General features: G+C 39.8%; 1 protein-coding gene across 6 annotated transcripts in view; it reads right to left on the bottom strand.

Annotated features, from left to right (window-relative positions):
* LOC117536136 (CUB and sushi domain-containing protein 3-like) overlaps nt 1-16,272 on the bottom strand; it is a gene marked incomplete at its 5' end in the record, with an annotated part of 197,257 nt that overhangs the window by 63,589 nt on the left and 117,396 nt on the right. For all 6 annotated transcript variants that reach the window (XM_034200881.1, XM_034200880.1, XM_034200879.1 and 3 more), the window contains 10 exon segments: nt 4,875-5,020; nt 8,267-8,444; nt 9,418-9,606; nt 10,545-10,754; nt 11,006-11,122; nt 12,137-12,206; nt 12,728-12,846; nt 12,951-13,055; nt 15,238-15,334; nt 15,876-16,000. In XM_034200881.1, the coding sequence (XP_034056772.1) occupies nt 4,875-5,020; nt 8,267-8,444; nt 9,418-9,606; nt 10,545-10,754; nt 11,006-11,122; nt 12,137-12,206; nt 12,728-12,846; nt 12,951-13,055; nt 15,238-15,334; nt 15,876-16,000 (1,356 nt within the window).

Consider the following 16,272-nt stretch of genomic DNA (forward strand, 5'->3'; position numbering starts at 1 on the left):
GAGGGACATTATATAAGATTGTGATAGGAAATGTGGTCTGTAACCCGGTAAAAAAGGGGTATTGTTTGGAAACTAGCAAGAAGTAACTTTTATACAATTACTTTTACCAGCACAATATGTAAGGTTGCGGTTGTAGGCTGTAAACTGAGGAAACTTTAAAGGTCCCATGTCATGCTTTTCCGGTTATTACCCGTCCCCTTGTGTGTTATGTAGCTTTTTCTGCATGTAAACGGTCTGCAGAGTCACAAACCCTCAAAGTACACCCTGTAGGGAGTAAAACTGCCCCAGAACGCCTCTTTGGAGATTTTTCTTTTTCCATTTTTTTCTTCCTGAGTATAGTGACGTAACATGCCCAGGTCCAAATGGACCAATCCGTGTAGCTCCTCACACACACACACCCACTCAGCCTTTTCTTTTCTCAGCTGCGGCTCTGCGAAATTTCTCAGCCTGAACTCAGCGTGAGTACACACACAAACTCACAGCCAACACGGCACCCAGACCCCACGCAGCATTCTCATTTGTTTATCATTGCTGGTGTCATTTTCTGGTTGCTAACGCCATTGTAACACATAATCACTGATGTTCCGCTGTAACGGTGGTGGACTCATCAGAACAGAGTGGGCGAGCTGACCAATCAGAGCACAGAGGGCTCACAGGGAGGGGGGGGGGGCAAGAGCTCCAACAAGGCGTTTAGGACAGAGAGTGAATACACACATACTATACAGAGATACTGTATGAGAAACACATGTGAGTTTGGAAAATTGAACAATGTAAATCTATTCTAGTAGACCTCAACAATGGAATTATGATCAGTAGAAATTGCCATGTCATGGGACCTTTAAGGAAACCAAATGCTTACTCAACCTCTTTTCTGTCAATGTATTCAATTCTGCTTGTTTGAGATTAAGTTTATTTTTTAAGTTAAGGTGATCAGGTCTAACAAAGTATGGAATCAAAGACAGAGCGGCTTCACAGATACAGCACAGCCTTGAATCTTTAAGAAGGAACTGAATGCACAGCCACTGAGCTGAGGGCTGTAATCAATACTACTGCATGACCATATATCACTCACTAACAGAGAGAAAGAGAGGGAGAGAGAGGGAGAAAGGGCTGAGGGCTATAAGTCTGGATGAAATTGACTATGAAAATGAGACCTGCCAATAGTATCTGCTGCTCTCATGCATATCAAAGCCCTGTGGTCTGTGTGTGTGAGCCAGTACATGTCCATGTCTGAGTGGGTGTGGGGGAGTGTAGCGATGTCTATGTGTCTGTGTGTGAGAGGAGAGGATCACTGTGAGCAGTCAGTGATCTCTGTAAGCTCCACGGCCATTTTTTATGGCTGCTTCAACATTCATGTCACATTGGCTCTTTCAGTCTCACGTCCATGACAACATTATCCAAAACTGTAATGGTCCTCATCTCTGCATGGAAGCACTGGCATTCAGAACCTGGACCCAGAGATAAATAAATAGAAGGACAATGACAAAAGATAAACATCCCTAAACCATGGATTGATGCTTCCTTAGGGGTTCATTTGGCATTTCCAACCAAAACAACTGCACTTTCACTGCTGTCTCCGAAGCAAACGTTGACATCCTGGATTTCAGCTGCGTCACTGATTAAATGTTGGAACTTTGTGTCTAATTGTGACAACCTTCTGCTGATGAAATTCCATCAGAGAAGGTGACAATTCCTCCTGGATATATATAAACAAATAATTGATCTGGACTAAGAGCAATCTCGCTCTCATTGTGTTTACCTGCCGTACGTCATTCTTGTTTTCTTGTTATATCGTCTAATAAAACAGAATTGAGAAAATGATGCTAACAACCCCTGCCATACATGTCATCCCCGTCCCCTCTTATCCATCATCACCTGTCACTCTCTGCTTCTGCTGTACATCCTCCAATAAAGCAGATATTGAATGAAAATGAATGGTACAGTTCCTGTGTGAGTGACAGCTGACAGTTCAAACCGGCCAACAGAAATTCATTAACAACCTGACATCTGTCTGAAAAGGGGAATTCTTCTAGATAAAACCACTTGACGTGTTTTCACTATAGAGCATTGAACAGAAGACTTTTGAAGAAGTGAGAATAAGCTCCATGAGAGGGACGATGGAAGATATGCACACATATGACTGGATGTGTTGTGAAGGCTAAAAAGAAAAAAGAAAGCTATACTCATTAGAAGCCATTATGTCAAATGTAATCTTCATCCTGAAATGCACCCTCTCAGAACTTTCTGACAACAGTCAATAAGAAATATAAGCAGTTTCTTTTTTGTCTTAAAACCTTGAAATACCAGAATATAGTTCATTCATTCTCTTTAAATGTTATGCAATTCATTTTAAAGTAATTTCTTTCTTATCTTTTAGTCAAAGTTGAAACATAGGATAAACATCCTAACATGTTCACTTTGCTATACAATCTAAAGATTGTAAAAGGGACACTATAGTTTAATCTCATCAATTCAAACAGAGGATGTACAATACTGCATTTTAATATGACAGTGGTTTCCTACATGTATGCAGGTTTAGTGCTTGTTTCAAAACAAAGGACGTTATCACTTAAACTGATTGAGTCTATGTGGTCAGCATTACATTTGTTTTCTCAAATCAGTAGATTCGTACAGAAAACATGGACAGAAGCCAGAGTGCCTGAGGATTGATGTTTGCAGCAAACAGGTGAACTGAGAATAAAGACAGCTGCGGAGGGTTTTCATCTTAAACCGCAGTTGAAAACAAAGGGAAGGCTAAGTGCACTGAAGGACCACAAGGAAAATATTGAAATGAAAAACTGGAATGCAGACAGTTTTGACACGGATAAAGAGCAGATCAAAACTAGCAAAAAAACAATCTTCAAAAAATATGTGGAGGCATGATGACATAAAAAACTCAGGCTATTGTAAAACTTACTGATACAAATTTCTGAGGGCGTTGTACCAAGAAAATGTTATCCAAGTCTAATTGTTTTTGTTGACCAACTTCAGGCTTAACGTTTAATTCAGAATGACAAATTAGCTGCTTGACAACACAGCTTAATTGTTTTAACTACTTTAATCATACAATCTAAAAGTGTGTTTCACTTTAGATTGTGTCATGTTCTTCTTGTATGGGTGAAAGCTAAAGCTATTTAATCTTTTCAAATGAAGCTGCCAGAAAGTCTCGTGAACAGAGACAAGTGGAACAGGAGGTAATATAAACAATGTTGAAAGAAAAGATTTATGAACACACTGAGGTTAAAGGTGGGGTAGGTAATTTTGGAGAAACCAGCTCGAGTGCGCTAGAATTTGAAAATACACAGCTGGAAAAAATCTGCCACTTCCTTACAGAGCCCCTCCTCCAACACACACGAACGCGCACATGACCAATGAGGGCACGAGATAAATTTGTGCACAGATAGAAGGCTGACAGGCAGGTAGGCCATCCAGTTACTTTAGCCGGGCCGGCTAAAATGATTGGTCGTGCTTTTTACAGTACTATGGCTTCCACAGATTACATTTTTTTAACGTATTTATTGTCAAAGCATTTCATATATTCATTGCTATCGGGATGTTAAGAGCATTCCATTGAATATAACAAAAAGTTTTTCTGAAATAAATGTCATACCCCACCTTTAAGTAGAAGTTACATTTGTCTTTCTCTATTCAACAAACCAACGTTTTGCCGTTTTCCATTCAAGAACATCAAAGCTACTGGAAAGTACCAACAAATATGGAACATGCAAGGAAGTCAGAATGAAAAATAATCAAAACATCTGCTCGCCCATTGTGTATCTAGAGAACAGATAAATAAACAATTCAGCTTTTCAGTGTCTCTTAGCTTTTAGTCAATCAGACATTTGACAGATAAATAAACTTTTCCTTCCAACAATAGCGTCATTTAGATATTGAATTCAGCAATGATATCATATGTACCTTACCTTACACTGATCTTTGGTCTAAATCATTGTATGCACACACATTGTACAATATATTTGTTTTCTTGTCTTTTTCTAGTCTTTTTTATTACTGCCGATTTTTATTCATATTTTATTCCTTTTTTCATTCCATTGCAATGTAAATACTGTCATATTTTACTATATTTTTATTATGTTTTTGTATATGTTTCTAGTTCCCTACCTGTGTTTTAATTCATGTTTTATTTTTATGTACGCACCATGACGCCAAGTCAAATTCCTCGTATGTGTAAACCTACCTGGTAATAAACCTGTTTCTGATTCTGATGCAGAATTAGTTTGACCAAAGAAAGGTTAAACTATGTGTTCTATAACCAAGCAAGAGAGACCTTGAAAAAGTGATTAAATACCACACAAAAGTGAGTGTCTCATGACTAAGTGTTGTATGACTAATTTGTGATGTGTCATTCCTTCTTTAATCATGTAATAAATCAAGGATAAACATTTAGCATGGTTGCTTAAGTACACTCAAATATGAGAGCTTTGAAATGTTTAACACATGTTAAAGTGTTTACTAAAGAAGACCTGCCTGTAGCAGCAACGGTATGAGAACCATTAATAGCACCGCTGTGACTAATATACCCTTACTGTACTGGTAGGCAGCGACAAAGACTCCGGATTCAATCAGAAGGTAGAAAGTTGAAAAGAACGAAAAATCATGAGTACGAATGAGTCAAAGGAAGCAGGTCTGAGTTGATGAGGATGGAGTTGCAGAGAGTCTAACAACAAACAGATCGATGCCATCACTGCTGCAGGAACTAATGATAGCATTATAGTTTTACCACTATACCTCAGTACGATACAGCCAACAGCAGAGCAAGTTAATGAGAAAGGTATTGTACCCAAACAAATTCAATCCAATGCTTCCATTACTAGCTCTGTGAAAAAAGAAGGATAATGTTGTTACTGTCTCACCATGGTAGCTCAAGACAAAGAAGCCGGCTCCAGAGAAGTCTGAGTGGAATTTGATGAGGATGATGTTGGAAGTCGAGTAGACAGACTCCAGAGCTGTGTTCCCGCTAAACTGGCCAATTTGAGGAGATGATTGGTCTGGACCATCCCTACAAAAGGGAAGAAACAGAGGAAAACACACACACACACACACACACACACACACACACACACACACACACACACACACACACACCACACACCACACACACACACACCACACACACACACACACACACACACACCACACACACACACACACACACACACACACACACACACACACACACACACACACACACACACACACACACACACACACACACACCACACACACACACACACACACACAACCACACACACACAACACACACACACACACACACACACACACACACACACAACACACACACACACACAACCACACACAACACACACACACAACACGACCACACCACACACACACACACACACACACACACACACACACACACACACACACATACACATCTTGTGTTACAAAGTGGGTGATCAGAGACTAAAGATCCATAAAGAAACAGATGTGATCTTTCTTTATGGAACAATATGAGAGGAAAAGTCAGCCCAAAACATAATTTGAATAAGTTATGGCGGCCATTTCTGACAGTTAAAATGCTATTTGTGATCAGGAAATGTTTTATCCGAGGCAACAAACAAAGATAGAGGAGACTTGACGATATTCATGAGGCAAAACCTGGAGCTGCTCCATTGACTGCGAATGGAGTCAGACATTGTCTGACAAAGTGCCGGAGTGATTGTGATTGTGCATGGTTATGGGCTCATCTTCCCTCTCGCAAAAACAATCCAAACTACAATGTCAGCAAGCTCATTTAGACATACAACTTTCACAAACTCAGATTCCACTCAACTTACAAAGGAGCAGCTCCTCTTTGTCTCCGGATAACAACACAGTTCAAAGCCCCGGCTCTCTTATTCTTGCTTTGGGACGCTCAAGTTCATAAATATTGATTGAACTGTCGTCAGATCATAAGAATAACAAATGCGAGTCCTGTTGTAGACTTGGCTTTAGTGTTGCCACTGATATCAGCCTGGCATTCATGAAAAGTTACACAATTACCAGCGAATGCAGACAGGGAGACATCTGTCAACTGGCAGGTCATGCTCTGTGTGCAGCGTCGTGAACATATTTCACCTTTAATGACCGACCCAGCAGCTGTCAGACTGGAACTAACCAATAGCTGGCTCATTATCAGTGATGAAAAAGTATCATCATGAAGTTAAATGGAATAATTATTTTCTGCTGTTAAGTGTTTTTTGATGTGGCCAATTATACCTGTGAGGTTATGTAAGGAATGGTCCCCGCTATGATTCACATTGCTGATGCTAACACCCACTTACATTTATAAGCACACAATAGCAACATACAGAGTAAAGAGTAGGGTTTAGTGTATAAAGTAGCCAAAGGTGAAGTATGTGACATATGGTAATACTTACAATGGCATCATGTAGTAAGCCTCTCAGTTTGAGACCAATTAGCAGACTAACTGACTGTCAGGTTGGCTGGCTCTGGACTGAGGAGACCGCTGTGAAAATCACACCTTTACTACAGACACTGCGCTCTCTGCGGGAAGCCAGCTTTGAGACTTAGTTTGTGAGGTTTTCTTTTGTGCGTTTCAATGCTCGTTGCTGTTCTTGCTTTCTGCTAGTTCCCCAGTTTTTCCACTTTTCCAAATGACAGCTGGGTCAGGAGCACGCTGTGCAACCGATTCATGGACTTCACAGAATCGGCTGTGGGTGGACAGCACATGGCTCAACAGAGTGGAGATGTGGGAGAGGCATGCTTTATATTATTTTTCAGTTATGAACTACCAAACATTAAAGACCTCTATACACTAAAAAAGCCTCAACTCACTGGAAACAAGCTGTTGCACATGCTTGTATTTGCAGCGACTACAAATCTGTGAGAGGCAGTTCTCCAATGTCAAGTGTGTTTAGATCACGTTCTTGCATTTTGTTCATATAATTGTGTTATACAATACGCAGCCGCTAACTGAATCGTTTACAATTATAATCAAGCAATCTTTTAGATTGCTGGTAATAAGCAATTTGATGAAACTACATACATGTTTTAAAAGCATATCTTATTGCCTGTTGGTTGATTGATTGTGTTGTTTCACCTTAAATGTGAAAAGATGGCATAAAAGTGCTTCCACAGGAAACAGTCATACCTGCACATTCAGATGGTGATACATGTCCTGAGACATCATTTGGTGCATTACGCCGGGAACCGTGTGTTGGTTGTTTCTCAAATAGGACCTCTTTAAGTAAAGTTTTCCCAAATGTGAGCTAGATTTAACTGGAGACCGAAGAAACAGCGGTACATATCATTGTAACTGATGTCCCTTCAATCATTTATTCTGTAAGACAATAAATGCACTGTTTTTGACTATTTATTGGTGTGTCAGCTCTTCTCTCGAGATAAAAGTCAGTGTCTATACGTATACTCTTATGTTAGATGATCTAGGGATTTGTTGGAGAAGGTACATTGGTTTTCAAGTGTTTAGTTGGATAACTGAGGAACAGGGAAAACAACACAACCCTTAAATCTGGAAGGTTGAAAGTACTTATATATGAGAGGCATACAAAAGTACCAGACAGACGTTTGGTCCTTCTGTGTAGGTTAAAAATAAATGGGAATGTATTTCCAGAAAATTATTTCTCACACTCCTTTTTTTTTGTTTGTTGTTCCTTCCTCGCCCTGCATCTCCGTGTCTGTATGCCAGGTGACGTTTCTAAACTGCACCCTGCTGTCTATTTATAGGAAACAGGCTATAGCTATAGAGAAGGGGCAGCTGCATGGCAACCAAAGGAAAATAGATTATACAGCCTATTTATGGTGCTGCTGCCACCTTGTACAGGCAGATAACCGTGTAACATGGTATCTAAGCAGTGTTTACACATTTTGCATTGACAAGATGTCGGCTGTTGCCAATGTCTGCTGTCCTTAGGAAGAATAATGAAGTGAGAAGTCAAAGCTGGGCAGGTAGGGAGAGAAAGACGTAATGTATATTACTTATGGTGGATAAAACATGACAAGAAGGAAATTATGTCAGACTAGCTTTATATTCAAGGGGAGACGTCTGTAGTCATAGTAACCCTTGCAGCAGTTTAGCCAATTAGTGGCCGTCTCTGAAAGGATGTTAAAGAGCATGACTTCCTGTATGAGAGAAGTGGTGTGTGTAGGAGAAGTTCTCGGCATATGTCGAAACAAATGTGTAGATCATGAGGATGAATAGTGTCCGTTTAGAGGTAAAGACGTAGAAAAAGAGTGAATTTGATTCGTAAATAACACCTACCAGACAGTGATGTAGTCATATATGGGCTCGGTGCTCAGGACAGTGAAGTTGATGTAGATCCCGTGTCCAGGAGGAACTCGGACGCTCCACACACAGTCCTGGAAGTTGGGATACTCCTCAGGGTGACCAGGAGAGTAAATGGTTCCATTTAACGACGTGATGTTTCCACCACAGAGAGCTGCGAGCCAGAATATTAACAGAATTACCCATAATGAATTACCAGCAAATTAGTTTTACCTTTGAGAGGCGTCAGTGATGATCTGGATGACTGAGAGAGGACACATCTCTATCAGTCATATAATGACCACTGGATAACACCTAAATGGCTTTAATAAATTCTCATTACGGTTTTATTTCAATATCGGATGCTCAGGTATCCTTTCCAGCAGGGGTGTGATTTTAACACTGATGAGAGCTAAAAGGCAGAGTAAAGTTAATACACTGCTCTCATTTAAGAAGAGTTGATTAAGTGCTATTGCTCGAAACAGTAAGTATAGGCTTAAAGTAAAACATGTAAAAATGTATTAGTGTGCAGTTACTTTTCATAACACTAGCATAATATCATTTAATGTATTACTATTTCACTGTGGCAATATATACAAACAATGTGCCAGATGCCTCTCCTATACCCTCAAGATTTATTCTACAGTCCCTTGTAATTTAGCTTTTTTGCTATTCATCAATTTTTAGTAGGGATAAATTACATTTTGTGTTGAGTTACACGTTGCATATGTTTAATGTGTTTTTTACAATGTTCTCTCAGCATACATTTTAACATTAACTGTTTATACTGGAGTATAAGTACAGAGGGAAATACTGTTTAAAATACTATTGTTAAGAAAACAGTGTTTGCCGTTATGAATATAAAAAAAACATGTATAGGTTTAACAGTTACAGCTTGGAGTAATTAAAATAATTGACAAGTTAGGGAATTCATTGTCCCTCAATAACTCTTCTGTACTGAAAGAATAGTAAACCAGCAAACATGAACTATATGTGTTTGTCTGAGTAATTGATATATTCAATAAGGGCAAAACTAACAGATAGAAAATAACTAACACTATTTGTTTTCCCTTCACAACAACACAATGTTACATCTCGCTGTCAACAAACGAAACACATTCATTCTGACACAGTTAGTTCTGTGTTACCTTCACATCGTGGCAGTGGGTGATTCCAGTTCCTGCTGATTCCGTGTAAACATGTGAGCGACGCCTCGCCGATCAGAGAGTATCCGGGCAGACATTCAAATGACACCGTCATCCCAACGCTGAAATCTGTGCCAATCACGATGCCATTTCGAAAAGGCCGAGGGTCTGGACAACTCTGAAGCTGGTAGGCTGGAGACACAATAACCGAGATTATGCCGAAAACTAGTACAACTAAAAAAAACAAGGTCAAGTTTGTTCAGGGAAAGTAATAATAAAGACATCAGTTCTAGCACTGAACAACTAATATTCATTTCAAGAAAAGACTAACTCATAATTCCTCCGCCTGTTCTTCCAGCTGCAGATATCTCAATGAACACTGACATGCAGGAGACACAGAAAATAACAGCTGCAGATCTCTAGACACAAATTAAGATTACTAACTTTTTGAAAAGGGTGTCATGCACCAAACAAGGTCATACTTGTTCTTTTGATGTTGTCAACATTCTCCCAATTTAAATCTGACAGTCTGCCATATAACTGTTCGTCCCAGTGAATGTTGACAGACAAAGTAAAATGAGTCAAGTGTTTGCATGACTGAAGAAAGACAAGTGACTGAGAAAGATACACGTTAGAAGAAATAATAGTATTCAGATTATTTTTCCTGTTTTAAAACACCTTGGCAGTTTGCCTGTCACGAGATAAAAGGTATTATTCATGAGTCACTGGGAATTTGCACATAAATGGAATTAGCCGTAACACATTGAGGCTATCTAGGATATATGTCATAATAAAAATACAAGCCTCCTGAAAAACCTTTTTAGTGTCAGATAGATTAAATAGAAAACTCATCTCATCACCAAAACATTCATTCAAAATGAGTTTTCTACACCCTGCCTTTTTTTGGCAAGTGCTTTAGAAGTCAAGAAAATGTTTATTGTTGTCTGCAAAAAGGAAATCATTTTATTGTCAGACACTTCCTTGGAAATCAAGTAAATAAATAAGTCAACAGTTTCCACTTTAGGAACAATCGCTGTTTTCAACAAAGCGCAGCCATCAGACAGTCGCTCTTGTTTTCTCGATGAGTGCACACAAGATGTCTGACAGGAGCGTGTAGAGACAACCTTTACCTTGATATGTGATGTGGAACCCTGGTTTGTTTTGTGAGTAGTCGCTGTGGAAGAAGAAGCTGGTCTGGTGGGTGGTGCTGAACAGAGACTTGGGGATGACCGGGCCGCTGAACCGGTCGATCACCGAGCCCATCTCCAGGGTTCCACTGCGGATCTCCAAGTAATCGTGGATCGCTTCGGTGGAGAAGTTTAAAAACGCGAGATGGATTCCTGAGAGAAATGTTGACATTTGAAGCGATTAGCAAAGCCTGACTGGCAGAGGAACCGGCAATACAAACATTTGTAGATGCTTCAGCAGCAGCCAACGACGTGAATAAAGGCCACCGATAATGACTTATTGAGTGAGTAATTAAATACAATTAACAATAAATACTATTGTTACATGAAGGGTGATACATATATAACTGAGAGAGAACAACACACACTTTTTCCTCAACTTCAAAGTTGAGAGTGTTTCTTACCAAAGCCCACAGGTAAGTTGACTGTCCATGTGCAGTCTAATCCACTGGGGTAGTTGCCGGGGAAACCAGGACTTAAAATTACTCCACTTACTTCATTCCTAGACCCACCACACTGAGCTGGGGGCACACACACACACACACACACACACACACACACACACACACACACACACACACACACACACACACACACACACACACACACCACACACACACACACACACACACACACACACACACACACACACACACACACACACACACACACACACACACACACACACACACACACACACACACACACACACACACACACACACACACACACACACACACACACACACACACACACACACACACACACACACACACACACACACACACACACACACACACACACACACACACACACACACACACACACACACACACACACACACACACACACACACACACACACACACACACAGAGAGAGAAAGGGAAACAGAGGTTCAGTGTTGAAAGCAACACATCAAAGGCTGGAGGCTGACCTCAGACCAGCTCATACAGACTGCCTCTCCCTTTTTTAGGATGCTGCTGCTGACTGGACACATGAGATTCTTCAACCTGACAGTTTGCATCATTTTGAATACCACATTCATATTCTGAGTCTTCAATAAATACCCTTCTTGGATAAATTACCATTGTGCAAGTAGAAATGTGTCCATGGCTTGTTTTCCCCAGTTTGCCTCAGTGCATGCTGATGCTTTGGCACACTGCATGTTTATGGCAGACTCTGCCTCAGCTTTGCAGCAGTTTAAAAGCTTAATCGTATTCTGCACGGAATACTAAATAATCAGCTCATCACAGAACAGCAAATTGATCAAACGTCCTATTTTACAAAGAGTCAGGGTAGACAACGGAGACAGCTTGCATCATTACTGCAGCACGGAAGTTCTGCATGTATCTCAGAATATCCAGGCTGCATGTGTGTGTGTGTGTGTGTGTGTGTGTGTGTGTGTGTGTGTGTGTGTGTGTGTGTGTGTGTGTGTGTGTGTGTGTGTGTGTGTGTGTGTGTGTGTGTGTGTGTGTGTGTGTGTGTGTGTGTGTGTGTGTGTGTGTGTGCATATATGTATTGTGTAAACACCTACCGAGACATAGCGGCACAGGGTAGTTCCATCTTCTCACAGGTCCAGGCATGCATGTGATATGAGCATTGCCCTAGAAATGTGAAAACAAACACAATCAATTAATGGTAAACAGAAATTAAGTGCTGTTTATCTACAGAGCCATAATGAGTATGAGTACAGTAGTGCTGGGAGATAGCGGGATAAAGGTAAAGCTCCATTTGAGTCGTATACAGTCCTCCAAAGAAATTGGGCAGACCGCACCAGAAGCATACATTATTAAAGAGTTGTGCAGACCGCACAGAGTTGTATGTTTAGTAGGAAGTAGAGTAAACCATCCGAGAGTGGGGTTTTCTTACGATTTACGATTGAAATAGTGCTCGGTTTGTGCAGCCGTGAGATAAAAAGAGTGAATAGCGGCACATCAGAACAAATCTGAGCAGCCTTTAATGAATTTCACAAACATGGCAGTGTGTTATGCATTAAACAACAGTAATCTGTAGTGCATGTGTGTGTTCTATGTATCTATAATGACTATCCTTCAGTTCCTCAGTAGCTAGTGGGAATCTGTGCATAAAACTAACAGAATACACGCATATAAGTTGATTTGTTTACCTGAAGAGAGTATCCTTGTTCACATACAAACTGTACGACGTCTCCCACCATAAATCGGTCTCCTTGCCTTATTCCATAGTTTGGCGTCTGTGGCTCGGAACATGACTCCAGACCAATAGCTGATAAGAAATGTGTAATAAACACGGTTGTAAAACATTCACTCCTTTGTATGTTAATACAGCATATGCTGCAGATGCATCTGTATACAAAACAAGTATGCTACCTGTATATTCCAAGTGAAAACCAGCAGCTGAGACACTTATATCCGAGTTGAAGCTTAGATGGAGGTTGTTAGATGTGCTATTCAGGAGAGGGGGAATAGTCGTGCCTGGAACGAAGAACATGATCACATTTTTACATTTTTCAACTGAGCCTTGAAAACAAATTATCTTAGTTATCTGACAGCAAAGGAAACAACAAAGGCCTCCCAAATCTACATTTTCATATTTTGTTGTGTGTGTAGTGTTCTCGAAGGAGAGAAAAGGGAATTACTTTTATATGAGACATCTGTTTTATTCGAAACTACTTTTCAAATTGTTGCTTGACCTACATAGCACGGCAAGGGATCTTGCTGTCTAGTAGTGTCTACTATCACAATGAGACAGTAGATGCTGCACTCTATTGTAAAGGAATATTAACCTTCACAAAAGTCCTTGGAAATGTAATTTCTTGGCTAGCCTGAAGACTATAAAGTAGTAAAAGTAATTCCGAAAGTAGCCACTAGTGGAACATTTCTCAGAGCCCAGTTTTCACTGTTATGTTTTTTGTTCTGTGGCAGGTGAATCAGCAAAAACATATCAAAGTCAAGAAGATAGAACTCTGAATTAGAAGTAATTCAGGCCAATGGATGTTATTGGTTGCCTGTTGCAAGGAGGCACTTTTAGATCGTAGCCATCTGGTCATATTCCAGAAAAACTCTTGTTCATCATCAGGAAATTAAAACAAACGGTAATAAATGATGAATGATGATGAATAATTAGCTGCGCAGATTGAAGCATTACACAGATCATTTGTGGACTCATGACAATATTAGATAACACTTAAAACACAAAAAAAAGTGCATTGTCATCATTTATATATTGAAGAGATATAAGGAAGAACTCTGTCGTTTCCTTGCCAACACTATCATCTCTTATCCAGTTTGCCGTGGGATATCAGGCCCTGCCATAGATTATTTAACAGAAGCCGCAGATTATCATGACTTTGCTCTCCTAAAAGCAGTACTAATACCCCCAGAAGATGCTGACTCCAACTTTGGACGGCTGCTTGAACTACAAGAGTTACTGAATTTAGAGGAATGCTTTGCCAATATGTTTTCATTAAACATGAGTTTCTGGAGCACTGGAGCAGAGGGACTCCCATTGTACTAAGCGCCAATATTTGTAAGAGACACATTTCGTTTTTTAATATAAGATCAGTAAAGAAATATTTTCTTCTAGATGTTTCATTGCCTGTATTTAGTTGTAAATATCAAACATGCCTTGATAACCATTGGTTTCCAATTACATTGATTAAGCTAACAACGTTCTGAAATACATTTTGAGAGCTTTTATAAATGTGAATCATTGTATTGTTGTTTACATTTCTATGTTTGACACATCATGTCATAGGTTGCTCAGGGAGTATCTATTCCTAGTGGGGATTAGAGTAATTTAGGATACATTTGCTATGCCACAACATTTCTCATATGTCTTTAAAGGAATCACAGACAACAAGCAGGTGTCAGTGGGTGTGTTCCCGCCACCTGCTGCGAGACCAGTGTATCTCTTATTGCACACTTAGCAGGGGGCCGCGTGGCCAGCATCTTGTATGCTTCAATCAGCGAGACAACATGTAATGTTCTTATTTGCATGTTTTCATTGTGTATTTAACCATCAAGCTATGTTTATAGGCAACAGGCAATTAAGTTATTCTACGTCTTCTCTATATAATAATAATCCTTATATTTATTATAGCGCTTTATCAAAGACTCTCAAAGCACTTTACACATACAGATCATGGTCATCTACTGTGGACAATACCCACAGGAGCAAATTCGGGTGAAGTGTCTTGCCCAAGGACACAACGGCCTGACGCAGTGGGGCGGGAGCGGGTTTCGAACTGGAGTTCCCCAACGCCCCCCTTGATCTGATGATCAAACGCACAGACCACTGCGCCACCCGTCCCTAAATATATGTGGTTATGGAGAGTATGAATGCTCTTAAAGAAGTTGTTGCATTAAAACTACTTTTATAGTCATATCTGTTATAGGATACTCTTGATTAAAATAATAACACTTTATCTCTGAAATTTGTTTTATAATACTCTTGATTTAAAAATAGTTTTGATTGTAGTTCAGAATTGTCTTATCTTTAACTCCAAAATAACTATTGATTGATTTATACAATTTGTAATTGAACATAACATAACTATACAATATAATAATGTTCTACTTGCTAATCTTTGTATAACACATTATCTCTGACACTAGTTTTGGCCATGACATTTGTAAAACACTAAAAACTGTTTACCAGAGTAGCTGCCCAGTCTTGGTGCGTGGTTGTCGGCACCATCATAAAAATCCAAAGAGTCCCAGTTATGCTCTGTGGCAAAACTCACAACTTGTATCTGGAGGGACGGATGGAGAGGAAGATAAAGACAAAATAAGTTATTGTTAGCGTTGACCTTTGTCTTTAAAAAGCAACTACATTTTCATTTCATCGCATCTGGTTCAATGGTCTGCAATGTAATAATAGGAGAGAAACACATTCAGATAGAAACTCAAATTTGTTATTATTGTTAAAACAAAACTGTCAAACAACATCAACAGAAACTGTTGTTTACCAAAAAAGTCTAATTATACCGAACACACCTGTACTTGTGCTGCTGTGAGGTGTCTGTCAAATATTTGAACAGACTCCATTTTGTGTCAGAAGCATCTTTGCCTTTGTATTTGTCCGTGAGAGCAGTTTAGCTTACACACAATCAGGCATTATCTCTCACGATTAGATCCTATCTGGTTATCTCTGGATGGCCCCTCTCACACAAACCATCCATCCATTCATCGTTCTAATAATATCTTATCTTCAATGACATCCTGCCTGCTCAGCTTTTAAGCCAATGATACATAGGTCAGCCAGGAAGCAATGTGTAATAGGTGATACAGTACCTGTATTCCAGCTCCTTCTGGAACAGAGACCTTCCACACACAGTTCTGATTGTTGTCATAGGGCTCTGGATATCCAGGCGATAGGATGGTCCCACGACGGGCGGTCAACGCACCCCCACAGGGAACTGAGAGTGCGGAAAGGAGCAAAAAGCAGAGGTTAAAACAAGATGTTGTCTGGAAATAACAGGAAAAGAGAGAGCCTGTTGTACCATCTCCTCTCCTGCAGAGCAGAGGAGCAAAAAGGGTCAGACCTGACAGCTTAGGCATAGTAAGGCTTAGCATTGAAATGGCATATGCATTTTAACTGTAGGTATTGCTTGTAATTATTATCAAAGTGGAGCATTCAGTGTACAGCTTATAATAAATGTTATATTGTTACAGCCTTCTCAATAGCAAT

This window comes from Gymnodraco acuticeps, unplaced genomic scaffold (genome assembly GCF_902827175.1).
Source record: "Gymnodraco acuticeps unplaced genomic scaffold, fGymAcu1.1, whole genome shotgun sequence".
NCBI lineage: Eukaryota > Metazoa > Chordata > Actinopteri > Perciformes > Bathydraconidae > Gymnodraco > Gymnodraco acuticeps.